The sequence below is a fragment of the Silene latifolia genome, chromosome 8 (genome assembly GCF_048544455.1).
Source record: "Silene latifolia isolate original U9 population chromosome 8, ASM4854445v1, whole genome shotgun sequence".
Classification (NCBI taxonomy): Eukaryota; Viridiplantae; Streptophyta; class Magnoliopsida; order Caryophyllales; family Caryophyllaceae; genus Silene; species Silene latifolia.
The window spans coordinates 1,461,102-1,488,905 of NC_133533.1; the positions used below are offsets into that span (position 1 = coordinate 1,461,102).

The following is a 27,804-nucleotide window of genomic DNA, read 5'->3' on the forward strand; positions in this document are numbered from 1 at the left end:
CCCACTCCCTCGCCCGCTCATACCCAAGGTCTACATCGTAGATATTTTTAGTAACCCAAAAGTGCACGTATTTATGTTGAACCGTAAGTGCTAACATTTGTTGTGACGTGTTTCTTCCTTCTCTATCCTCGGCCCTCACTTTTTGAGCCCGGTTGTAGATTTGTCGTCTTGCGGGTCGTGGTTTTTCTGGATTCCGCTTATTTAATCCCGCACTTATCAGAGCCGGTGGTACATGAGCTCTAACTTGGGCATAACCACTGTAGGTGACTTCCTTCATAACCACTGTCATTCGCGGCGAATTAGAGTAAAACTGTAAAGGGGCAGAGGATGGGGAGGCATAAGGCCATAAGGGGTAGGACTATCGGATTTATATTAATGGACATATGTTTTTCGAGGGAGTATCATGCTCAAAACTGTATCGTCAACAACTGTTGATATTATCTCGGGTACATGTGTCACTTGATCTTTGGAGCAACATCCGTATAGCTTTAGGGATCCATGGATTTTTTTAATAAATGACTGAATGCAGTACTTGACCCACATAGAGACACTCGTGTCTATTAGTTATGTGTGATCATGTGGCGGGGTGGACATAGTAGTTTATGAGGTTTTGAGACCCCAGAGGCCACAGGTCCTTGAACACTATGCTTTACTTAACTAAGTTTGCTTGATGAGAAAAATAATTAGTTTACGATCCTGTAGCAAAGGAAATAATGATTTACGAAATTCAAAATGACCTTGTACTCTAAAGTCTAAAACTTCTGGCTCCACACAGGTCTAATTCCCCAAGTCTGCTTGATGTGAGGTTTTCTGAACATCCTTCAGATGATTTGGATGAAGAGAATCAACGTTGCTCGTATGTCCCCACTGCATCCCACTGTCTTAGGTCTCACGCGAGTGGCCTGAAACTCTGAAAGTCACCAAAAAATAGTGAACCAGCAAAAAAAGACACAACTACTAAATGGCAATCAATAGGTCTTGGTATAGACGGGTGGGGCGAAGAGACGGATAAAGACCTCTAATAAAATGGGTAGGGGGGACAAGGTGGGGCACCCCCATGTGATTCCCACTTTATGGCAAATGGGTATTTTGTGAGGGGAAATGGTATCCGTCTATACGTATAGACGGATAGACGGATAGTGTCCGTCTATAATGAGAATTTGTGAATAGCAATTGTCTAGATGATTTGGATTTAGTGCCGACTGAATACACGCTTTTGTGAAATTAAAGTGCTTCTTATACGGAATAAGAAGCACTTTAATAACATATAGAATTAGAGGATATTATACGGAATAAGATTAGGTAACTAGATATTGTATATGATTGTATTTCCTAGTTTATTTTGGCGAGCATAAATATAGATATCAGTTTACGACTATGACAGCGGCATGGAAAAGTTAGTACTTGAAAACGAAGAAGGGGAGGATCCAAATAGTATTGATGATTATGATACTTCGAAATGTCCAGCAGAACTAGTATCCGACTTCATACTAGAAGATTCAGGGTATGGATTTATGGCAGGTACGGCAATAGGATTTTTCTACAATTTCATCAAAGGCAACAGTTACGGGTTTAAGTCTAGATTGTGGACCGCCCTCGCCAAATCTCCCTGTTTAGGCGGGAATATTGCGCTGTCATCCTTGGCCAGCAATCTTTCACGGCTTGCTTATTTTAAATACACGGGGATATTCCTCCGTATGACATCCGTTTTGCAGCCATTGGTGAAGCCGTTGGGTTTGCACGTCATGGCCTTCATCCTGCCTTACTCGGATCCCTTGTGTGTACTGGAATGACGACACTTAATATTTGGGGAAACGTCTGCAAGACACGCTACCGCTCTTCCATCTGCAAAACCAATACATATACTTATCCCTATTATCCTTATTCCCGGGATTATATCCCATGGCCCCAAGCTTCATGGATCCAGGACGAAGACTCATTGCCGAAACATTAGAATTAACTAATTAATTAATTTAACAAGAATAGAAGCTATTTTCGATGATCATTTTTTTTTTTTTGGTTTACTCTGTCTACGCTAGGATTTTTGTGTGTTTTTATTTCGATGACCTTACTTGGTCATGCTAATGACTTAATTAAGCATGATAATTGGTGACCAAATGTGGTTAATTTGTGACCTTCTACAATAAAAGGTCAATTTTGCAATGAAGAGTGCTAGTAATAACATGTGTGCATCAGTACATGATCTTTTCTTTAAACTGATATTCGAGGCTAGACGGTACAGCAAGCAACAAGTCTCTAAACCACGTATCCGTTGTATAGAAGTTGATTCACCGTGTTTGAGGTGGTCAGAATATAACTACTTCCCTGATGTACAAATCGCTGCTTCCTTATTTGTGGTGTTCCGGTTTTGCATACTCCATACTCCGTATTTTTTTGGTTGGTAGCCTCTTCTTCACGGTAAACAGACGCGCCTCTTATCGGGGGAGGAGTGAGCCCCTAAACACATTCCTGCATAGAGTAAATGAATCACTCAGTCAAAGGCGACTTCTATTAAAATTTCAGAGATAAAAAGTTTTCTGAACAAAGTTTCATCCCTGCAACAAAATAAACAGCTTCTTATTTACCCAAAAAATACAAAATTTATCCAGGCAATAGTAGTTTTGCATTTTATTTTGAAGAAACTCAAATGCTGACACTGCATATAGTGACTATAACAGTTGCCGCTCCACATGCTCGGCAATATAAAACAAAGGAAAGGCATACATCATAAACAGAGAAAGGTAAGACTTCGAGGGTTCACATGTCACCGCGGAGTCCTCTAGTACAATGACCTCAGACCTTGGCCTATTGCAGGGTCTTAATATTCGTCTACTAGCTACTGTGCAAATGTTAGACTCCGATTCTCTATAACTCATCGAACAGATTGAGCTGTGCCTAAACTGTGACTCCTCTTGAGAAGGTAACTGCTCTAGCCACTGTCACCACTTAAATTCCCCCAAAATGGTCTACCACTGTTATTAATTCCTCAGGCAATGTGTACCGAGCTTATTCTAGAGTACACCTAACACTCGTGTCCATAATGTTTCTACCCAAAATATACCGCTTTCAGTGAATATAGCAGCAATAAGTAGAGCAGGTATCACTGCACATTCTTTTTTATTCATCCACAAAAAAAAAAACCAGTCATGCTCATTCTAGATTTCCTGTTAAAAAAATGCATCTTTCCACAAAGCCTTATTCTCCAAATGTCGTAAAGAGCCTTTCATAACTCACCAAAACTTCTGGTTAAAAGAGAGCATCTTTCCACAGAACCTTATTCCCCTCTCATATCTCACCAAGCAGAATATTCAGGCAGGTACGACAATAGGATTTATTTACAATTTCATCAAAGGCAACAATTGAGGATTTAAGTCTAGATTGCGCAGCGCCCTCACCAAATCTCCCTGTATAGGCGGGAATTGCACGTTGTTATCTTTGGCTTAAAATGAGGTGTCAAAGTGTCATACCCTTGTCCGAGTGTCGAGTGTCGGACACGGGTACGTGAGGGAATTAGAAGAGTCGGAGTAACATAGGCTGGAATTATAGCAGGTACTACAATAGGATTTTTCTACAATTTTATCAGAGACAATAGTTGTGGGTTTAAGTCTAGATTGCGCAGTGCCCTCGCTAAATCTCCCTGTTTAGGCGGGAATTTGGCGGTGTTATCTTTAGGCTACATTCTTACACGGGCTGCTTATTTTAAATACAGTGGAGAGCCTCACCACGGGGATTCCTTACGTCTGCTGGAATGATGACTTTTTCTGTCCTCAGTGAAGTCCGCAGGACACGCTCTGGAATGGCCTGATAATAACACACATACTCGAACCCATATAATACGATCCAAATCAACCCGATCCAGAGTGCATTCCCGAATGACCTGACCCAAACCGTATTCAGCTTAAATAACCTATTTGGCATTTGCCATGTATGTCTAGAAGTAAGAATTTCAGAGCTAGGGACTCACCAATTATCAGCTTTGGAATATGCTCTAAAATGACGTGTTTGAATTCTAAAATAAGTGGTCAGTTGATACCAGAGGCGGACCCACCTGATAGCCCAAACGTAAAAAGTTTGGTTAAGCGTATAAATTTTTGCTACCCCAAATATTGTTGAATAGTAAATAAGTATATATATGCGCATTGTATATCCAAGAAATATCAAGTGGTTCAGTGTAAAGACTTTGTTTTTTGCCTATGGGTCCCAGGTTCGATTCCCATTCTATGCATCATAATTTTTCCTACCCCAAATTTTACATTCTGGGTCCGCCCCTCACTTGATACAATTTTTTTTTTAATATGAAAATAATTTCTCTGTGTTTTAAACACTTCAGTAAAATTGGTTACATCCAAACCCTTTATCCCATCCTATGCAGGATCATTTAAGGCAATCGGGTAATGTTGTACTCCGTAAAAGTGAGTAAGTTGACGGATACTTACAATGTTCCAATAACCCTTTTGGTATCAGCCTGATACTTTTTAGGTATCACTTAAGGTCTCCGTGTATAATTTTAATCTACTACAATGACCTCAGACCTTCGCCTATTGGCTTATGCTGTTGCCGTAGCTTTAGCTGACACCTATGCCCATGCTGTTGCCATTCCTCTCTTTCTGGCACTGGCACTTCCTTCCCAATCAGCCGCCAACTTGGTGCCGGTCTCGTTTGCAGGGTCTTTTCTAAAGACCCTGCAACACAAAGATACATCTCTTTTTTTTTACAACTGTAACATCTCTTTTATTCCGAAAAAACTTACAGATTGAGCTGTGCCTAAACTGTGACTCCTTTTGAGAAGGTAACTGTAGCCATTGTCACCACTTAAATTCCCTAAAAATGGTCTACCACCGTAATTAATTCCTCTGGCAATATGTGTACCAAGCTTATTCCAGAGTACACCCAACACTCGTGTCCATAATGTTTCTACCCAAAATATACCGCTCTTCTGTTTTCAAATCCACTGACGCTTCATACAAGCATCCAGTGATGTAGGAATCACAACATTGGAAACGGCGAATTGGCAGCTGTCTATATAGCAGCAATAAGTAGAGAAGGTATTATTGCACAGAAAAAAACAGTCATGCCCTCAGAGCATGGCTCATTCCAGATTTCCTGTTAAAAAAGTGCATCTTTCCTAAAAGCCTTATTCTCCAAATCTTCTTGTACTTGCAACTAATAAGATTAGGTAACTAGAACAGTTCCAGCTGGATCAGTTATGGTTCGATTGTTTGCTAACCGGTAATTTCATAATTCACTATACCAAATAAGATAAGGTAACTAGATATAGGTATAGAATTAGAAATATTATACCGAATAAGTTTAGGTAGTATTTCCTATATCCAACCGTACCTACCTACCTATATAAATCCTACCGTACCTACCTACCTATATATCAATTGAAGGTCGCAAGGGCTTTTGGGCGAGCATAAATATCGAGATATATATCTATTTACGGACTATAAGAGCGGCATGGAAAAGCTAATACTTGACGAAGAAGGGCTTCCACAACGGCATACTCCAGCCCAAATATTCTCCGACACAGTAGAAGATTCAGCGGTTGGATTTATAGCAGGTACGACAATAGGATTGTTCTACAATGTCATCAAAGGCAGCAGCAGTTGCGGGTTTAAGTCTAGATTAGGTAGCGCCCTCCCCAAATCTCCCTCTTTAGGCGTGAATTTGGCGTTGTTATCTTTGGGCTACAGTCTTTCACCTTTCACTGGTCGCCGCTTATTTTAAATACAGTAGAGAGACTCCGCACAGGGATGTTATTCCGTATGAAATCCCTTGTGCAGCCATAGGTGGAGCCGTTGGGTTTGCACGTCATGGCCTTCCTCCCGCATTACTCGGTGCCCTTATGGCTACTGGAATGATGTCTTTTAGTATGGTGATGATGAAGGCCCGCACGATGCGCTACAACTCCTCGTTGCGGGAAGATTAGAAAGTAATCAATTAATTTAACAAGAATACAAGTTATTTTCAATGATTATTTTATTTTATTTTTTTGCTTTACTCCCTTTCTATGTGTCTATGCTCGGATTTTTGTGTGCGATTTTATTTCAAACTAGTCTGTCTGTCCTTGATTTCTTTACAGCATTTGCTTTTGAACAGTAATTTTTTTGGAGGCCAAATGCCCAAAGTTTTCTGCCCAGCACAGTTTGCCTCCAAAAATCCAAAATTTATCCCCGCATTAACCAACACTTTTGCACTTTATTTTGAAGAAACTCAAATGCTGACACTACATATAGTGACTATAGCATGTAAGAAGACGCTGCATATTACGGAGTATTTCAACAGTCGCCGCTCCACATGCTTGGCAATTTAAAACCAAGCAAAGGCACACATCACAAACAGAGAAAGCTAAGAGTCCAAGGATTCACGTGTCACACTGTCACCACCGAGACCTCTGAGCTCTAATACAATGACCTCTTGGCCTTGGCCTATTGCTAATTGCTATTTGCAGGCCTGCAACAAGTATTCGTCTTCTAGCTACCCAGCAAATGATATACCCCGATTCTCTATAACTCGTCCAACATCATCTCTTTTATTCCCAAACAACTTACAGATTGAGCTACACCCAAACTATGACACCGTCCCTTGAGAAGATAACTGAGACCATTGTTGCCTAAATTTGAACTCGCCACTTAAATTCCCCAAAAATGGTCTACCACCAGGCAAAATAAGCACCAAGTTTATTGCTTATTCTCGAGTACACCTAACACTCGTGTCCATAATGTTTCTACCACCAGGCAAAATACCGCTTTTCTGTTTTCAATAGCAAGCACGCTTCATACAAAGCATCCAGTGATGTTGGAATAGCATACGAAAAGTATAGCCAAATCTAGTGTACCCACCATACCTAAAACTAAAAGTGTCTGGTTATCATCAAATAAATTTATCCATGAGAACAAATAAAAAAATATTTACACCAAAGCACGTAGGACACTTCTAGAATATAGAAATAAACGAAGCATGATTGTAACACTAACATCGCCAACATGGGCTGCACACTCAGAGGACATGGAAAATGGTGTAGCATTACCTAAGAACAGCTTGCAATTATATATACGATCAAGCCCCTGCAGAAGAAAAAAAAAATCACTACTTTGAGGAGCTAACAACAGGTAACATAAAAAGGGCCAAATTCCGTGAAACCCTAGCAACAAAATTGTAGGAATCACAACACTGGAAAGAGTGAACTGGCAGCTGCGTATATAGCAGCAATAAGTAACTGCACATCCTTTTTTTCATCCACAGGAAAAACCGGACATGTGGACATGCTCACAGCAGGGCACATTCCAGATTTCCTTCCTTATAGACCCCTACATTATAACTGTCTATTTTTTATTCGTTTAGCATTCCCATGTCCGCGTTTTTTTCCAGAACTTTTAGGACATTCAATCAGTTAACTATACTATACCGGCAGTCCGAAAGTTCATTAACACCGCATATTGTACCCTAAGTTGCACGTAACATTAGTACATGCCAGTGTGTGTGGGTTAATTAAAAACGTTGAGGGAACCAATTCTAGCACAAAAGAGAGAAAAGAACCAGAGAAATTAAGATAACCTAACTTCTCCATTTAATAATAGGATTCCTCAACAAATTACCTTGTGAATCCTAAAATAAACAGGTTTCCCGCAAAGTAGGGCGCCATTTCATGACAAAAAATACCTGCTTATCTCTCCCCTCCCCACACCATCCCAAAACAAATTACCCGTAAATCTAAACCAGTATATACGCAGTCAACAAATTCGGAGATTTCAACTACCATTGACGGAAGGGGCAATGCCAACTCTTAAGCAGATACAGTCATTTCAGCTAGCATTCAATGAACCACATTACATAAAAAGAGGCCGCTAAGCTTGAGACGGTCTCTACTAAGATTTTATACGGTGACATCAAAACTAAACCAATAAAGATACACACTACTGTCAATGAGTCAATGAGTCAATGTCCCTTTCGGCGAGGCCACCCCTCTGGGAATCACTCATGTAACCTGAAAAATCCAACCTTTTCTTATTATTTCTGACATAGGCAAAGGCGAATACACTATTACAAGCGCTCTACGGACAAGACAGACGCACAGTGCAATTAGAAGGGGACAGATACATAGAACAGGTACTATGAAATATCAAACTACAAGAAGCACTTTAATTTCACACAAAAGCGTAATCAGTCGGCACTAAATCCAAATCATCTAGACAATTGCCATTTAGTAGTTGTGTCTTTTTTTGCTGGTTCACTATTTTTTGGTGACTTTCAAAGTTTCAGGCCACTCGCGTGAGACCTGAGACAGTGGGATGCAGTGGGGACATACGAGCAAAGTTAATTCTCTTCATTTGTATTGTAACACGCACTGATTCCAATTACGACATACATTATTGTGCACTAATAACATGTAATCTGGGACCATAGGACCACTAACCTACAGCTTATCTGTCAGCACGACGCCCTGATTTGGCCTGGTAGCGTTAACACTAAATCACGCAAGCTTGGGACATTTAAGTAATTCGCTAGTTATTCGACCACAAACCAAAGCTACTTACCCATGTTTCCTCCTTCACTTACCTATCAGCCCCGGTGAATATATCCTCGGACTAATCAATAACCAAACAACACGAGTTAAAATGGATTGAACAGTTCTCAATCTACATAAACTACAGAACTAAGAGTAACATAATGTTACACCATGCATAAAACCAATTGGGATTTTCCAAAATTCAACAAAAGGAGGAGCACAATACTTATCTTGCACTACAAGCACCTACATATAGTAGTAGTCAATGACAATTTACAACAGATCATCAGTTCAGCTTAGAGCTTTACTTCATTCATTAACGGCAGACTGTACATATCTGAAGGATGTTCAGAAAACCTCACCTCATTTTTTTGGTTTATTACAAATCCTCCCACCTATACTTGATGAGAAGCGTTGGCAACTATCAGAGAAGGCCCTTTTAGAATCCAATAGATCAACATTACAAAACCTTGCTCGGCGTGGTGATATTGAAATCCGTCCTGCATAGTTGAAGGGTGTTCTTAAAAGTTCTATAACTAATGACAGTCATTGGATTTGATGCAACGACACAGGAATCTGATGCAAGAAATCGCAATTCAGGCATTTTGACCGATAAAAGAGGTGCCCACATCAAGCAGACTAAGGGAATTAGACCTGTGTGGAGCCAGAAGTTTTAGACTTTAGAGTACAAGGTCATTTTGAATTTCGTAAATCATTATTTCCTTTGCTACAGGATCGTAAACTAAATATTTTTCTCATCAAGCAAACTTAGTTAAGTAAAGCATAGTGTTCAAGGACCTGTGGCCTCTGGGGTCTCAAAACCTCATAAACTACTATGTCCACCCCGCCACAAGATCACACATATATTATCTTACCGAGACTCGGATATAACTAATCGACACGAGTGTCTCTGTGTGGGTCAAGTACTGGATTCAGTCATTTATTAAAAAAATCCATGGATCCCTAAAGCTATACTGATGTTGCTCCAAAGATCAAGTGTCAGACACATGTACCCGAGCTAATATCAACAGTAGTTGACGATACAGTTTTGCGCATGATACTCCCTCAAAAAACATATGTCCATTAATATAATCTGATAGCCCTACCCCTTATGCCTCCCCATCCTTTGCCCCTTTACAGTTTCTCTAATTCGCCGCGAATGACAGTGGTTATGAAGGAAGTCACTTATGACAGCCATTTTTTAGCGGAGAACTTATAAGGTACTCCCTCCGTCCCGCTTAATTGTTGTCCTTTCGTTTTGGCACAAAGACCAAGGAAACAGGAGGGGGTCAATTACTAAATGACAAGTGGATCAAATTGGGTATGAATGATCAAATTGTTCATCAAATTCATTCTTAAAATATAAAGGACAACAATTGACCGAGACACCCAACAATGGAAAAGGACAACAAATGAGCAGGACAACAAATGAGCAGGATAGAGAGAGTAATATGTTTTACTCCCTCCGTATTGGTCATTTGTTTACCTTTCTATATTAGGCATATCTCTAATGGTTATTTGATCATCCAATTTCAGTATTGTCCACTTGTCATTCTCTAAGGCTATTCACAAACACAAATGCTCTCCTCCCCTTTTCCTAATCTTTGTGCCAATAGCAAAGGTAAACAAATGATACGGAGGGAGTATAAGTATTAGGTAGTTATTTCTAAAAAGCGATAAATCATCCCGAAACAAGTAACCTAAGCAATCAACCAAAAACTGAAACAATCAGAGACACCCAGTAAGAGAAAGTAATAAGTAAAGCAATTTGAAAGAATCTGCACACATATACATTCAAAAATGGAGATCAGATAAGGAAGCAAAGACAAACCTTAAGGAAAAGAGCCATGAAAATTACGTCATCATGTTGTTACCAACCGTCCGGACGTTTGGCGGTGACGATGGAGAAATGGTAGGAATTTAGAGGTGAAAAGGGCTATGAAGAATAGCAAGGCACTATTAATTTCACAATTCTCCTATAAGATGAATGACATGGTAAATCATGGCCCATATAAGAAAATAATAGTTTAGGCGAAGAAAAAGAGTAGGGCTCCGGCTATTGTGAGGGGGAAGGATTAGAGGTGCTCAACATGGCGGGCTAATTCGGCCCGGTCTAGCCCGGTTTTGTGAGCCAATTTTCAGCGGCCTGTGTGTCAGCCCAGCACGGCTCGTTTTCTCTTAGACCGGCTAGTGACGCATTTTTCTTGGCCCAGCTCGGTCCAAACACTAAAAAATTTAAAAGTATAGGTGGCCCGGCCCGGCCTGTCCTAGCCCGCTACTATGTGGGCTGGCCTCGGGCTGGACAAAATCAACTCAGTACTAGCCCAGCCTAGCCCGGTCCCTCACCTGTGTCTAGAGGTGATCAAATGGCTCAAGCTCATTGATCCGGCCCGGCCCGGCCCGCTTTTATGAAAGGCTTGGGCCTCGTATATTGGCCCAAAAAAGCCCAAAATATTTTTGGTCCGAGTTTTGGCCAAGTGTTTGGCCCAAATTTTGGCCCGACCCGACCGATATTAATTTATAAATATATCATATCTACTAAACATGATTAAGCATTCTAATGTGTCGATAGTTGTTCTTATTGCATTTTAATTTATTTATAGAGAATAATTTATATGCTTAAGAGGTGTAACGCCCCGTAAATTTCGGACCGTTAATATGTTTCGAAAATAATTAATTAATCAAGTAAAATTTGACAATAATGTATTTAAAGTAAAAATAATTCAAAGAAATATAATTTTATTATATTTTGAAGAAAAGTATTTATTTTGATAGTTTGGAAATGTTTAAAAATAGTTTAAACCGTGTAAAATCTTTTATTTCGAAATAAGGGCGTATCGGGGGGAAAATGACAATTCGTTTGAACGTTGGGTAAACGAATTTGGAAATGGGTCGAATGAATACTCAATTTTATTGTAATCTCGTGTTTAAAGACTTTGGACTTGACGGAATTTGCATTTGACTTACGGATTTAATTATTATTGAAACGAGTCAAAACCGACTCGTTAAAAATCCCGACTAAAAATTCCGCACGTACTTTTTCCTCCTTTCTTCTCTCACGCGCGGCATCCCCTCCCCCCTATTCTTCCTTTTTCTGATTTTGTTCATCATCATCCTCAACATATCACAAAACACCATTTCTCATAATTCAAGCTCAAAATCGTCATAAATCCTTCGTTTCTTGTCCGTTTTTCGCGAAATTTACCTTTCCGGAATCCCCTCGCCACGATCTACGACTTAGTATGTTCTAATTTCAATTTTCATTAAGTTATTTTAAGACTATATTTCGGTATTTTCGGTTTTGATGCTTATTATTGTGTTTTAATTGTTTATTTAGGTGAAGGATTGGAAGACGAGTTCGGGGACTCGTATATTGTAGAGGATAGCGGTTAGTTGTGGTTAGGGTTTCGGTTTTGAGGACTAATTGCTCATTTTCTAGCTTAAGGTAACATATTTCGAGTTACTCGACGAAAGATCGTCACATGTTTTTGATTTTTGTATGTTTGGTGAATTTTTGTTTGGGTAGTAATTTTCACATGTTAAACTTAGTTGCATGCAAGCTTAATTTGTGCCTTTTGGTAGTTTAAATTATCAAAGTTGAATTGGGGACGATTAATTAATTTTCAGACGGTCTTATAATGTATAAAAATGAAAAAAAAAAAGAGAGAAGAAATGGTGCGGCAGCGGGCCCGGCAGCAGCCGGCAGGCCCACGGCAGCCCGACCGGTCTTGGGGTTGGCCCGGGTCGATCCGTTGCTTGTTTCGCGGTTTTCCATGCTTTGTCCGTCATTTTAAGTTCATCATGGATATAGTTAGAATGAGTATACATGTTAAATTTGTTAAGAGAATCATAAAAGTAGCTAAAAATTATGCTAATGGTAGAAAAATTATATTATATTGACAATTATCACATGTTAGGATAATTTACAAAATGAAATGGTAATTAATAGGCTCAAAATGAATTTTATAGCTATAATTGAAATGTTTTGTTGATTGTCCGAAAATCGAGCCTTAGTCCCTTTGACCGATGCGATGTCGATTAATTGAGTGATTGGTCGCCGCAATTTGACCCGTACTGTCGCAGGGTGGGGTTGCGGGTAAAAATTCGGTTGAATGAATTAGATAATCGGCTTTTTTCTTGTTTTAGGCCATTTATTATATCTCTATTTCACATGTGTAATTAGTTGAATTTAAATAGTTTCTTATTTAGTTAGTTGAATTTAAATAGCTTCTTATTTTGTAGTAATGGCCCTAGTTTTCCCTAAAGCCTTTTATATTGTTATAATTGCTAGGATTGGAAATTAGTATTGAATTCTTATTGAGGAACTGTTGGGATTGTATCTTTGTAAATAGACATTTATATAGCTTTCACATGATAGAATGTTAGAATTTATGTTGGTAAGTAGGACTTTTTGCCCTCTTAAGGTTAAGTGGGTGTCTTACTTGACTTATGTGGTGAGTCTTGGGTGGTGTGGGCTAAAATATTCAAGCCGGGACTAGTTTGTGACTAGGTCCTAGGTGAGTATTTCGGCCTTCATCATAGATAGGTCTTTATAGTCTCGACGAGTATATGTTCACCGCTTGATAGCCTTTGTGTTCTGACTAGTGGATGTTTATCCAAGTTGGGGCATGACCTCGGTACTAATTTTGATAGTATGGGGTCAGCTTAAGTACTAGCCGACCCTTCAGTGGTGTCCTTAGGGTACTCACTTCACTTTGTTTTATAAAAAGTTGTGAGTCTTGGGTGCGGTGGTGTGTATCCGCATGTCTAGGTCTGCGCAGATTTTAGGCTAGGGTTGTGTTGTCTCTTGGCCATGTTTTCTTAATAGTAACCGCTGAGCCAAGATACCGGTTCGATTACCTTCCCTACCTCGTGGTATAGACTTGAGTTACAAAGTGACTATTGACGGGACTAAGAACTTATGTCTGTCTTTGATATATTGCCCTTTCTTGTTTGATGATTCTATGAATCATAGAGGGTGAGATGCAAGCCGGCTATGGTTGATAGAGTTTGGATTACAATTTGTTATATGATTTCCATGATAGTTAGTTTGGTCAGTTTAGGGGTCATTTGTTAGAATACATGAAAAGTAAATGGTTTATCAAATTGTTTACATGTTACATTACATGTTACATTAATTTTGACGATTCGTGGCTGGGAGGACTCGAAGTTACTCCCCACTGAATTGTGGCTTTCGTGTTTGTATAAAATGCGATTGACAGGTTGTTGATGCTTTGTTGGGGGTCACAGACGGCTAGTGAGCAAGGAACCTTGGACCTAGTTTTGGCTATTTTATTAGTAAACCTTTTACACTTTTGGTTTGTATATAATTTGAAGGGACATATGTCTCCCTTTCTATTTTTGGTTTGTATCCTTATATTTCCGCGTCTTTAGTTATATATGTAAGTTAGTTTATCACCATTGCGGGGTTATGACACTCTTCTTGAGTTGGAATTGGTTGTGAATGGTTTAGTTAGAAATTTTTTTGAAATTGCAGGATTTGGACTAGTTGAACCATTTACAAACATATCCTACCAGCTTTTCTGTAGAATTTACGTATATAATTAAGGCTAGATTTAAGGGTGTCACAAGAGGTTATATATTTATATAAATATATGTGTAATATGCATTAAATTAAATCGATATAATTACAGAATATTATATCTTTTGGAAATCTAACTTGATTTATTTAACTTTTAATAGTTTCCCAAATACAACCCCTTATATTATGCTTATTTTAAGGAAAACCACCATATTTTGATATTCTCTACATTTATACTCACTTAAAATTATGTAATCCCTCCATTCAAGTCTGCATGCATGTAGTCATTTTCCGTCCATTCAACTCCACATTGCACATTTCCTTATTGGGTTGTACTTTTATTACTATAATACTACAATTCCACTATTAAGGCCCACAAAATCATAACACTTTCTATCCATTTATTGTACTTTTAGGCCTGTTTTTTTGATCAAACTTATCCGATCTGAATCAATCAACTTATAGGATCTGAATCAATCGAATCGAACTTATAGGATCTCGAATCGAACTTATTGGATCTCGAATCGAATCGAACTTATAGGATCTCGAATCGAATCAACTTATAGGATCTCGAATCGAACTTATAGGATCTCAATTGAACTTAATCAACTTATAGGATCTGAAGTGAACTTAAATTAAGTGAGGTATAGGATCCGAATCGAACTTATAGGATCTCGAATCGAATCAATCAACTTATAGGATCTCGAATCGAATCGAACTTATAGAATCCGAATCGAACTTATAGGATCTCGAATCGAATCAACTTATAAAATCGAATCAACTTATAGGATCTCGAATCGAATCAATCAACTTATAGGATCTCGGTGAACTTATATTAAGTGACTTTAAGTCCAAAAGAACAGGGCCTTAATATTGTACTTCCTCCATTCAACTCCACTCGACCACTTTCCTTTTTCACGCTTGCCAACACGTGTTTTACGCGCTAAATATCGTTAGCTACGTATTTACAAAAATTATAAAAGTTAGATATTTTTAATGTACTCGTAAAGACGAATCAAACAAGATCCCACATGAATATATTTCCACTTACGTATCGAGAGAAAATCGAAATTGAATATACAATTGTGAATAGTGTACAAAAGTAAAATAGGTAGAGTGGAGTTGAATGGAAGAAGTAATATATTTTCTTAATATTTGTACATAAATCATACTATAGGTAGAGTGGAGTTTAATGGAGGGAGTACTATTTACATAGAATTCCCTTGGTCCGGTCTATCACTCCGTGCTATCAATTTAAAACTATATAGTATATTTAATTTGTATAAATTTATTTAATTATATTGAATTTATTGAAGACGAATATATATATCTATCTTAAATTTAAAACAGATCAAGTATCAGTGTATCAGACATAAAAAATGAATTGAGATAGCAAAATCAGTCTCCAGCCTGTGTGTTTCTCTAGTTCCCGCAGCCACAAAACAAAACATTCAAACCTAAACTTTCAATCACATTCACTCTCGTGTTTTCCCGTCTTTCTCCGTCTGCATTCTAACGGTGTTTGTATTTATCCCTTCAATCTACCTTTTTTATATGAATTTGCACAGTTTGTACTTTAGATCTTGTTTTGTGAGAAATCGAATCGAAAAAAAACCATTACAGCCAGATCGGCTATGGTTCGATTGTTTGCCGACCGGTAATTCACGATTCAATTGTGTGATTCGCTGTCTCATTTGATGTCTCATATTGTATCCCACCCTATCACACATCTAACATCTTGACACATCAAACACATTAACATATTTATTGTATTTTTGTATTTTTTTTTTATTTGTAACAAGTGATGTGTATAAAGTGGAATAAGTCATTTTATGAAATAATTGACTCCCTATTCTTTCCTTATCTTTGTATAGTGATTAATCCTCTTAAACTAGTTTCCTTATCGTATTAGGTAACTAGATATTGTATACGATTGTATTTCCTAGTCTTATCTTATTTATGCCTTTGCGACCTGCAATGGCATAAATCTTATCATATTTATATTGATTGCAGGTCGAAAAGGCATAAATAGATATCAATTTTAGTTGGTAAGAGCGTTATGGAAAGCCGAGTAGTTTACAAAGGGCCTCCAGATGAGGAAGGGTATGGTACTTTGAAATGTACAGATTTAACTTACGCCACAACACAAGGTGTAGGGGGTGGTTTTATAGTAGGTACTGTAATTGGATTTTTCTACAATTTCATCAAACCCAATACTTACCGCGGGTTTGAGTCTAGATTCGGCAACGCCCTCATCAAAGCTCCCTGTATAGGAGGGAATTTGGCCTTGTTTTCTTTAGGCCACTGTCTTTCACGGGTTGCTTATTTTAAATACAGTGGAGTGACTCCGCACGGGGATACTATTCCATATGAAATCCATGGTGCAGCTATAGGTGGAGCTTTTGGGTTTGCCCGTTATGGCCTTCGTGGCGCCTCAATCGCTGCCGTTACCAGTGCTGGATTGACAGCTTGTTATCTCTTCAGTGAATGCTACACGAACCGCTATTGGTCATCCATCTGCAAAACCAATACATATTCTTATCCCCACTATCGTCCTCCTCTGAATAATAAGGAGGACGATGATATCCTGCGGCCGGAAGCTTTATTGTACGATTCCAAATTGCCGGAAGATTAGAATAAATTATTTAATTTAACAGATGATGTTCAGATTTTATTTGAAACAAGTGTGTTTATCCTTGAGTTCTTTAGAACAGTTGCTTTTGAACAGATTTTTTTTTTTTTTAATAAGGCTGGAATGCTATGAACTCGATATTTCTCAGATAATTATGAATATTTAGTTCTGATTTATTTTCCCTGTGTCACTCATTGTTATTTGTTTACATATAATCACAGTAACATAAATGTGCCTTAGATTGTGTACTGTTCGAATGAACAGTGACGCTGCGCAGCGTTTTGGGCAACACTCCTGGATTGCGCTGCGTTTTGCCATTGAGCTGGTACTTTCAGTGGGCACCTTTGGTGGGCTTTAGTGGCCACCTCCTTTAACCTGTTTAACGCAACACTCCTTGATGGCTTTTCCCTTGGAGGTTGCCTTGTCCGTTACAGAACGTCGCCAATAATCAGGTTCTTGTAAGGTGAAAGTTTTGAGCTTTTCTGTTTAATTTGGCTTATTATGAGTTGTCATGTTTATGTTGATCAATTTTGTGTAATTAATTATTCGTAGATGGTTTATTCAGGTTACTGATGTTGTGTTGAAATAGCTAGTATCAAATAATAATATGATAATATGTTAATGATGATGTTGTGTTGAAATAGCTAGCTTTTCGTAGGCATTCACTGACATTACCCCGATATGAGCTTTGTAGTATTTGAGGTCTTGGAGAAATTCTTGTATCTCTGAATATTTGTTGATGCAGTCATATCCTGAATGATTTCAATTACTAGCAAAATTCTTTATGCTTTTCAGGTGGCGGTAGAGGAATTGTATCAATCCAGTTTCATTAGCTATCCTTAAACTGAAACTGACGGTTTTTCTGCTAGAGAGTCTGTGACGCTCTCCGTGCCATGCCCATTTCCTCTATCTGCTTCCCCTTTCTCTATTATTTTTCTTCATCACCTCTATTATATCCATTGTTGGACAGACCTTTTTCCGCGGCATCTTTGTCTTAATTCAATTAGTTTGTCTTGGAAACTGCAAATTCTCTATGTCATGTAAGTTCTTAACTTTTCATTATCTATAACCTGATTAAATGGGTTCATATGTGAATGATTAATGCACAATTGATTAGGCAGATTGGTTCATTAAGAAAAGTACAAGTCTTGTGTAAAATACCCTTGTGTTTTTTCGGATCCTATGTGGTACCCCTTCTTTTTCAAAAACATCGGTGATGCCCCTGAATTTTTCTACTTATTCTACACCGTAAGCTAAATTGTATTTTCCGTTAAGTTTTTCGTTAGTGTTAAATTTTCATTCACACCATCTGGTTTAGCCATCAATCTTCATCTTCCACATTCATCAATTTTCATTTTCTTTACCTATATCTTTATTTTATTTTCTTATATATGTATTTTTCTCATATCCAACCATCATCTAATTTCATTTCTCACTTCTCACATAATCAGTAATTTTAAATAATTTCTTATATTTATAAGTGAAATCTCCGTCCACCCATCCATCCATTTTTAATCTTCATGTTTTATCGGCACAAAAGTAAGAGGTTTAAGAATATTTTGTTAACAATAGAACACCATAGAAAAGTAATCTACTACCTTTTAGTATTGATTAAACCATAACCGAGACAAGGAGAGTACGTTAGTAATGACTAATGAGGACCATGAACCCTTGGACATTCATGATTAAGTTGAACATAATCAAAACGAGGAACAGAGAAATTGTAATATAAATGGAACTATTCTTGATTAAAATATTTGTACGCCGAGTCTTGAATGCTGGAGACTCGCAAAGGATTAGTTACGCTTACCCATGAATGTTTTAACACCTTTTTTCAGAAATACTCTTTTTCATTGGTTTGTTTCAATCGTTTATTTATGTTTTATATTTTTAATGGGGATATTTAATCAAATGTAAACAAGTAAGAATGACTGAAAGAGGAGGGAAAAATTAAAACTATAAACATTCATAATTATCTGCGAAATATCAAGTTCATAGCATTCCGACGTTAAAAAAAAATCTGTTCAAAAGCAAAAGTTGTAAAGAAATCAAGGACAAACACTAGTTCGAAATAAATAAAATGACACATTCTGTTTTATTTACGTATACTACTAGGAATTTTAATAGGCTTGCGTACGAAGTAGCGGGAAGAGTTGTAGCGGGAGTTCACATCATACTTAAAGTCATCATTCCAGTAGACACAAGGGCACCGAGTAAGGCGGGACGAAGCCCATGACGTGCAAACCCAACGGCTCCACCTATAGCTGCACAATGTTTGTCATACGGAATAACACTCTCGTGCGGAGTCTCTCCACTGTATTTAAAATAAGCGGCTCGTGAAAGATTGTAGCCCAAAGATAACAATGCCAAATTCGCGCCTAGAGAGGAAGATTTGGCGAGGGCGCTGCTGAATCTAGGCTTAAACCCGCAACTGCTGCCTTCGACGAAAAAATTGTAGAACAATCCTAATGTCGTACCTCCTATAAATCCAACCGCTAAATCATCTACTGTGTCAGAGATTTGGCCTTTTTCCATGCCGCTCTTATAGTCGTAAATAGATATATAATAATCTCTATATTATGTTCACACAAAATCCCTTGCGACCTGCAATCGATATGAGGATGATAAGTGTTTTGATGATAGGAATATAGGATGCCTTATATATAATTATATATGTATAGGTAGCTACGGTAGAATTTAGGTAAATTCTTACCTAAACTTATTCGGTATAATATTTAATTACCTAATTTCATATAGGAGTAGGAGAAAAGACTAGGAAATAGAATCCTATTTCGTATTGTTGTTGTTGTTGTCGTAATCTTTCGAAAAAATGGCGAGTCAAGGGTTTATAAACCCTAAAAAAGCGAAATCGTAATTTCACTTAATTTCTTATTTATAAACAAAATACAAGAAGAAACTGGGGAATTTCTTCTAAGCTAAATCTCTTTTCTCCCCATTTTCATGTTGTAGTTTGATAAATTCGTGAAGCATAATATGAAATTTGGAGGTAAATTAGGGAATTTAGGCATTCTCGGAAGAAAAAAATGCTTCCTGAAAAGGAGGATTGACTGCCGATTAATTGTTTTCAACAACTTCTGTTGTCTTTTATTTTGGCGTATAAGGTTTCTGGTGGGGATTTATACCAAGCATGCATGTCAATAGCAGGGACGGATCGATTGGCGATTGCTTTAATGGTTTTTAATAACTTCTATTGTCTTTTCTTTGGATGTATTAGGTTCTCAGTGATTGAATCATACAAAGATGATGAAGTTGATGTTGAATGGGAGAAAGAGATTTAGGGATGGAGGTAGCAAAATTGCGTTTACCAAATTTCACATCATTTAGTTGGACGTTCAATTGGTTTGTGTACCCATGGCATTTGAACTAACAACTATTTATGTAATTCAATTTAATTTTTAATCTTGGTGTTCAATTTTTAATGTAATTCAAACTTCAAGTCATTTAGTTGGATGTTCAATCTGTATCATGTTCACGCTCACTCTAGATTATTGATAATGAATGATGTAGTTGAAAATCTTAAGAGTATACACATTGAAGAGTAGGTCCTCTTCCTCTCTTTTATTTTTTCTAATTTTTTCATTGGACACAATATTTTCTATTTTTTTTGTCCCACTTTCCAATTTCTTCTTCCTCTTCCTCTATTTTTCTCTACATCAAAGAGGATGATCAATTCCTCTCCTTTCCACCTTTTAGTAGGACCCAACCACCATTTTTTTTCTCTTATATGACACAAGGGTCAAGACATGGACTTCCTCTATAAATAGAGGATGACTTCCTCTTCCTCTTCAAAGAGGATGTAAAGAGGATGTTGTCACATTGAAGAGGACATCCTCTTAGCACTCTCTTTCATCTAAGAGGATGGTTAATCCTCTTCAATGTGGATGCTCTAATAATAAGTTGTGATATGCCAGAAGATATTTATAAAGACTTCACAAAATAATTTCTGCCACATAAAATATGTGTATCTAACACAAGCTGAGGTTCATGTAAAAATGGGGGAATTAGAAGTCGCAACAATTTAGAGTTTACAGAGAAGCTATGTATGGGATAGGGTGTATATCAATATCCGATTTTAGCAGGAGATTATGCATAATTTTGTCATCTCTTGAGGAAATAATAAATTGTCTTTTGCTTTGCAAGTAATAAAATGCCCTTGATAAATGTGGACCTAACCTTTTACAGCAAACATCGATTCTATAGAGCAGATGAAATTTTTGTGCTGATTGGTCCCAAAATTACGTTCTGACCCCTTATTAGATACGATCCCAAAATAGTGGCCTTAGTTATGCGTTTCTTGTAGTGGCTTATCGTTCCCTCGCTACGTTAAATGAATTAAATTACGTTGATATAACTATCTTGGGGGTACGGTGCGCGAAGCGCGCCGTACAACAACTAGTATTAAAAAAAATAAAAATTTGTAGTTTATGTTTAGAGCTCTTCAATCTCTCCACCAAACTTTGACAATAATGTGATTTGTTGACGAATGAGTGAATATCTAATTAAGCCACCAATTGAGGAAGAGGAAGAGGAAGAGGAAAAAACAACATTCTTTTGGTTAAGACGGTCTTCACCAAGAATTCGTGTCTAAGCAATTAAAACAAAGAGATGATTATGTATGCGGTTTTAGATCTTAACTCGTCAAAAACGATAAGCAATTGGACGGACACCGATTATTAATAGCTTAGCAGTTAGCTGGTAAAATTATTGATTTATAGTATTCTCTACATAGATTCAAAACCCACCACCGTTAAAACTATCGTTTTGACTCTCTTTATAACCTAAAAGAAATGTTGTGACCAGTAATATACACAATTGGCAAAAAATCAAATACTCAACAAGAACCAAATCTTACTACCAACCATAGATCTAATGGAGTACTAGATATCTCGATTTACTGAAACTTCGACCGATTCAGTAGCAAAAAAACTGCCTTGTTTTCAACTCAACCTCAACGGATCCAAATTATACACACTAAACGACCACCTGTAATTGTATTACCAATACGATGAAACATATGACCACAAGGCAATGCACTCAAGCCTAACGAGGCAGTACTCAAAAGGAGATCACATTACTCAGTTTTCTGCGAAAAAATTGGCTCCACCAGTTAATATGCCAGTCACAGGTTGCAGTCTCAGTCTTAGTCTTCTTATATAAAAGCACCGCTACTTGGTCCTCCCCTACGACTGTGTCTGTCATATGCAGGATCTTGTCGACAAGCTCGTTCATTGCACTACATAGAAAGGAAAAATAAACAATATGAGAATATTGTCAGTAACTTAAGTCATGACCACGTCATACACTTCTTCCGCCTCATTTATTGTATTTGTCATCTAACCATGTACGTAATATTTAGGCAGATAATGTATGTCTATTCGCTTTAACAATATAAAAGATCAAATAGAATTTCTTATTGGATAGATATAACCACTTGACGTCTAGAAATCATAGGCAATCTCTCTTAAGTGGCGAAGTTCAAACATTACCTTCACTGACCACTCAGAAAAACACATTCTTAGACCACGCATAATTTGTCATGTACAAGATAGTCTCACATATGAAAGGAACCCAAATCTTCATGTATTCCTCATTTTATTATAAGGTTAATTAATGGGTTGGTTTCACATGAGCCACACTGCCATAATCTCAAAAGATTTTTGTTTTGGGAAGAAGCCCTCAATTGGCAAATTTGTGTGTATCACTAATTTTGCTAGTTGCTACTAGAGATCACAAATTCACAATATTTGAATTTTTTATCAAAATAATACGGAGTACATTTTTGTAAACAAAAAAATAATAATAATATGGAAATGCTGAATGCATAGTTAAGGTGTTCAAAGTGTCTTAGACTTTTGGCCACTGCTTAAGTTCAACTGTGGTGTGTGTTTCCAAACTAAGGGATGATATAAGTCAATATTCCTGAATTATCAAGTATCAGCAAGATATGCATCATAAAGAAACAATCATCGCTTGTGTGAGTTGTGTATAAGAGCAAAATGGATATTATAAAAGTACAGAATCTGCTACAACTATAGAAGTTTTAAAAAATAAGGAATTCAACTGTTGCAATGATATACTCCCTCTCTGTAACATGCATCTTTTCTACATTTTTCAAAGCACTAGTAACACTATATGAAAAACAGGTACTTTTAGCTATTTTAATGGTGGAATTTTTTTCCTAATTTTATTGTACATCACTAATAAAACATCATTTCCAATACTCTCTTAATTCATGAGCACCATTCTAAGACAACAAATAAAAAAAATGGAGGGAGTAAGATGTTATGTTTTACGGAAGACATGAGCAACTATGCATAGGCAAGAAGATTATTTCCAAACAAGCTGATACCTTCACAGTTGATTCAGAACCAAGTTCCTTTACATCCTCGAACTTCATGACCTGAAACATCAAACAAGCTCTTGTAACTTAAAAAGCTGAGAAAAGGAAGAAACTAGAAGACCTGTAATTTGCTTGTGTAGGTTTGGCATTCAGTGAAAACATGTTTCTTAGCAGTTTGCTCAGAATTCATAGGAATTGGACTTTGTCTCTTTTTCATCAGATTGAAATGACTAAATCTATAAAGCAAAACAGCGCCCGTGTATATGTATAAAGTTTAACTCGTAAGAAAGTTCTTTCGTGGCAAATAGTATACAAAAAAAATATAGCACAATCAACCAGACAACATTGTTCATAATCATAGATATCTCTAACAACAAAGTGTAGCAGTCAAGTGAGAAGTTAAAATTTCATTATCCTATGAATGCAAGGCATGAAGAAGACTAGAAATACTAGATAGTATATAAAGGTCACCTCATCACAAATGAATCCTCTCTCAAAATCAGTGTGGATTGTTCCAGCAGCTTGAGAAGCCTTAGTTTGTCGTCTGATTTGCCAGCATTTAACCTGAAAAAGATATATCACAATGTCAATTATAATAAGGACAAAGGATTCCTAAACTCTCCTATGTGCAAAACATGGTATTAGAATGCACCCGTTATGTTACATGGAAATTTCATGTCACCATTACGTTCTATAAAGCCCCATAGAAAAATGCCTATTTGGCCACTCGACTGAAATATTTTAAGATATCACCATTGATTTACCAGTACTTCCGCATCTTGATCAGCATACTCGGCTATTATGTTAAAAAGAAATTTAGAGAAACATGTGTATTTGCAATGCATCATGTGTTTGTGAACAAAGAGGGTATTAAAGGTAGACTATAGATTAAAACAGGAAAAAAGGGGGAAATCAACTCTCAGTTTCATATTTCAAGAAAAGAAGATGTATCACAGGTTAAACATTCTTGAAATTCTGTCCGCATTGCTCGAGATCCGTTACATTATGCGGTTACCGCAACATCCAGTTGTATAATATTTTGTGATAGTCCCCATACTCCCCAATAGGAAACCAATTCCGCATTTAATTCACTGTGTAAATAGAATAACGTCTAAAAGAGTAAACAACAGCTAAGCTCATTTCAAGAATCGCGATTTATAGAGCAATTGACATGAACTGGAGTGACTTTAAGGAGGGAGGGGTACTCAAGATGTAGATAGAAGGCTGCATTACCTTATCTGGGCCTGCTGAAAATCCAGTCTTTATAATTTTTGGTATGCCACTGAAAGAAACAGGCCAAAAAGTTCACCACACAATAATAACAGATAAGGGCAATATAAAGAAGCACAAATTATCCTGGACAAATACATAGTTATGGTCAGATTAATCCAATATTTAATCTAAAACTCTATATAAGTCACCTGTGTAGTTATGGTCAGACTGATCCTTTTATCTTAGTACAAGTGACACTTTTGGCGTACAAGTCCCATTAACATAAAATATTCTTGGGGTTCACTTTACACCAAAAAAAAAATTAAATAAATCTCAACTACGACAAAACACAAGTTGCAAACATTGTGTATCGGTATGTGTAAATTAATTCCCTATGTCTCCAGGGATCCTTGCTAACTTCATCACTCAAGATATACCACTGGGATTCACTTATTTTCCCAGCAGCCTTAGCCCTGAAGATGCTAAATATATCGCCCGCACCCAAAAAAACACAAGCCCCATTAGCCTAAGAAGAACCTAGATGGCTAGGTATGCCAGAACATGAAAAGCAATACATATAGCCAAACTACCTTTCCTTCCTACTTCCTTATTTCTTTTCAAGGCCAAATATCTGATACAGACATTGCGTTGCTTTAAGAGCACATATTTAGAATTTGTCTGATAAATAGATCTTGACCTAATTGCATGTTCTTCCATTCTTTCTTTCAGTTCCTTTCTGACAACTTATCTAAAAAGGGAAAATGAGTAGCAAACAAACCTCTGAACCTTGTTCTCCTCACAATATCTAGCAGCTTCATCCTCCGGCACGTCAGCAAGGTTTCTCTCAAAAGCGCCACTGAAAGGGAATATTTGTTCACCTCCATGCTTATGGACCCTGGTACACATCATAATTGAGCAATGAGCCTTGTATGAAATGGTCTCATATAGGAGAACAACCTAAATAATAAATACCTAAGTAGCCCGCATTAATTAAATGGTTAATTGATTGGCTCACATTTGTGTCATAAGTTTTGAATAATTTTGGAATAAGTGGCGATAAAAAAAAATTCAAACAAAAATAGAGGATGCAGCCCAGTATCTCCAAATATGAGTTACGTGCATGGTTCCCTCCCTTGACTACTGTCGAAGATAAGTTAAGTCGAGCACAAGTTCAGTGACCACATACAGATACAGGGTGACCACATACACACAGTGCCACAAAGAATCCCTAATTTAAAATTGTACGCATCACTTATTTAATAACGAGGAATTTCAAAATGATGTATTTTTTATCTTCAAATTGAAAGTATATCTACTGGATACAAAGTCATAAGAAGTTATATTTCTAAGCCTAACTGCATAATAAAGACCCCAATAAGTCAACTTGACATATAAACCTAGAGTTAAATGTTCCATTTGTCATCTAGTTTGCCATCTAATAAACCCAACTCACTCATGACAAACTTAAGAAAGTGAACCATCTCAGTTAAACTATACCAAATTATCAAGTCAACTTGAATCTTTGTTAACTTGACCTAACTTCACCACTGGAAAAGCATCTAATCAACTTAGGTATTTTCTCAGACTCTTAAAAGCAACACATATGAACCATGTCTACACATCCATCAACAATTAGTAATTGCCCTCCTTGCATATCTCCACTTGGAGCATCATTTAACCATCCTCTAACCGTTTTTCAAGATGCATGATTCATAATGCTAAGCTATATGAAAATAAATAACACGTAGTGTAAAATAAACTGACAGAATACAATTGAACATACCACGCATGGATCCCATCAAATTCTGCAGAGCTAAAGAGATATGCCGGTTTGCGCAGCTTCTGTGCAACACCCAGAATCCTTCCACCTGCATCTACCCTCTTCTTCAATGCTTCCCTCCTCCTCGCCATGGCACCTTCTTGGTCTCTTAAGATCCAAGAAGGTACCACTCTACTCCGGATCTGTATTTCCAGAGAAAGTGGAATCACTAATGCATTTATCTACGAGAAAGTGGAATCACTAATGCATTTATCTACGAGAGACTGACTAATTCTAACTAAATTCAGTTTCATCAAAATTTACCAGTTTTAGTCAACATTCATCAAAAGTTGGAACCGATTCCATTGCTATTGACAAAATCCAACTACGAGCACAAACAGCGGGATTATAAAATCAATTCCCAATCCAGCTTCAAACGACCCAGATCCCTTCAATCCAAAAGAGATGACCGTGGCTATGGAAGTTCAAACTACCATCTGAACACCACCCCCTCTCCTCCTACAACAACATGAGTAAAATAAAAAGAAGTAATTTAAAAAAAAAAAAACACCAAAATCGACACACAGAAAACCCAAGAAATGAACCAAAATTACACAAAAAAGAGGCGCAAACTTGAGAAAGAAGCCATACCAGAAACATCACCCCTCTCCTTCCTACAGCATGAATAAGATAAAAAGAACAATTCAAGTAATAAAAAAAAACCCATCAAAATCGACCCACATAAAACCAAAAAGAACGATTCTTTGACCAAAAATATGCAATAAATGTATAACAAAATGGGTAAAGAAGCCATACCAGAGTGAGAAACAGGGATTTAGAGGCGGTAATGGGTGAATACGAAGATTACTCACCTCAGTACAATGCTGTTCTCCGTTGTCATTCTTGTCAAGGTGATTCTTCGGATGGATTTGGACCCAAATCCGGTACAACTTACACGGGTCATCGCTGTTCTCGGTTTGTGGGGGACGACACTTCTTGAAAATTTGTATGATTTTCCACTTGAGTATATCGTGAACCAAGTTTTCTAATTTTTTTGCGGGATTGAAAAGCATGAAAAACCTGGGCCAAGCCATCTTTGGTTAAACGTTTTGGCCATTGGGCTCTTCCCCTATATACTAAAAGAATAGGCAAAGCTACAAGTTTTCCCGCCTAAATTATATTTTCTATTTTGATTAAATCTTTTATTTGTTTTCCTGTTTTGATGTAATTTCTTATTTAAAATTTGTCTCTAAGATTTTTATGATAAAAAATTCGTTTTGTGTATGCTAAATCGTAACTAAATAATATGCTAATAAAAAAATTATAAACAATTTCATTAATTTTGTTTATAAATATATACATTTCATGACATTACTCGGTTTTATAGTTAATTTTTTTCCTAAAAATAAAAACTCTACAAATATCGTGCATTTATTGCGCGGGATCTAAACTAATTTTATACCAACTTGCTAAACGTGTCGACATTTTACTAATTATCGTTGACGTTTTCTAATGACTTTCCTAAATTGCCCCCATCTTAAACTCTCCCTTTTATAAACTTCATATTTTCAAAAATTTGAAGTTCTCACTATAAATCTGTAAAAAAAACCGTCTCACTTAAAAACAAAAAAACCGCCTCACATTTACGAGATTTCTGTCACGATTCCATCATCTTGTTAAAACAAAGGTATATAATCTTTCTTTTATACTTAATTTGTTTGAAAATTTTTGTTTTAATTAGTTTAATTAGGATTAATTAGGATAGAAGCGGTAATTGTAGAACGGT

At 37.1% G+C, this 27,804-nt stretch overlaps 1 protein-coding gene and 3 long non-coding RNA genes across 9 annotated transcripts; 2 read left to right on the forward strand and 2 right to left on the reverse strand.

The window, feature by feature from the left end:
- Positions 1-2,106: 2,106 nt before the first annotated feature.
- On the reverse strand, positions 2,107-10,545 carry LOC141595954 (uncharacterized). Of its 2 annotated transcripts, XR_012522339.1 has the most exons (4): positions 10,344-10,545; positions 8,875-9,012; positions 7,034-7,070; positions 2,107-2,469 (listed from the first exon to the last, which is right to left on the reverse strand). It is a non-coding gene; the product is annotated as an uncharacterized LOC141595954 (long non-coding RNA). The 2 variants fall into 2 exon arrangements; XR_012522338.1 differs by lacking the exon at positions 2,107-2,469 and having other exon boundaries at positions 6,170-7,070; positions 10,344-10,497.
- A 1,048-nt stretch (positions 10,546-11,593) lies between these two features.
- On the forward strand, positions 11,594-14,185 carry LOC141593980 (uncharacterized). The gene is made up of 3 exons (XR_012521973.1): positions 11,594-11,752; positions 11,850-11,957; positions 13,735-14,185. It is a non-coding gene; the product is annotated as an uncharacterized LOC141593980 (long non-coding RNA).
- A 717-nt stretch (positions 14,186-14,902) lies between these two features.
- On the forward strand, positions 14,903-18,055 carry LOC141595955 (uncharacterized). Of its 2 annotated transcripts, XR_012522341.1 has the most exons (3): positions 15,394-15,711; positions 16,951-17,149; positions 17,482-18,055. It is a non-coding gene; the product is annotated as an uncharacterized LOC141595955 (long non-coding RNA). The 2 variants fall into 2 exon arrangements; XR_012522340.1 differs by lacking the exons at positions 16,951-17,149; positions 17,482-18,055 and adding an exon at positions 16,068-16,862 and having other exon boundaries at positions 14,903-15,711.
- Positions 18,056-21,454: 3,399 nt separating this feature from the next.
- Positions 21,455-27,088, reverse strand: LOC141595957 (obg-like ATPase 1). Of its 4 annotated transcripts, none has more exons than XM_074415919.1 (9): positions 26,891-27,088; positions 26,670-26,692; positions 26,343-26,537; positions 26,043-26,221; positions 25,038-25,154; positions 24,281-24,329; positions 23,519-23,611; positions 23,057-23,107; positions 21,455-21,940 (listed from the first exon to the last, which is right to left on the reverse strand). In XM_074415919.1, exons 4-9 carry the CDS (start codon positions 26,168-26,170, stop codon positions 21,857-21,859), a joined length of 522 nt encoding a protein of 173 aa, XP_074272020.1. In that variant the 5' UTR covers positions 26,171-26,221; positions 26,343-26,537; positions 26,670-26,692; positions 26,891-27,088; the 3' UTR covers positions 21,455-21,856. The 4 variants fall into 4 exon arrangements, with proteins under 4 accessions (XP_074272020.1, XP_074272018.1, XP_074272021.1 ...); XM_074415917.1 differs by having other exon boundaries at positions 26,835-27,088; XM_074415920.1 differs by lacking the exon at positions 26,670-26,692.
- Between the last annotated feature and the right edge of the window lie 716 nt (positions 27,089-27,804).

Excerpts from the sequence above, each read along its gene's own strand:
- LOC141595957 (XM_074415920.1), bottom strand. The coding sequence starts at position 26,170 with ATGGCGAGGAGGAGGGAAGCATTGAAGAAGAGGGTAGATGCAGGTGGA. Across the intron at positions 23,612-24,280 it reads TTTCAGCAGGCCCAGATAAG|GTTAAATGCTGGCAAATCAG; the intron begins GTAATGCAGCCT and ends TATCTTTTTCAG. Across the intron at positions 21,941-23,056 it reads GTTCTGAATCAACTGTGAAG|TGCAATGAACGAGCTTGTCG; the intron begins GTATCAGCTTGT and ends CTTTCTATGTAG.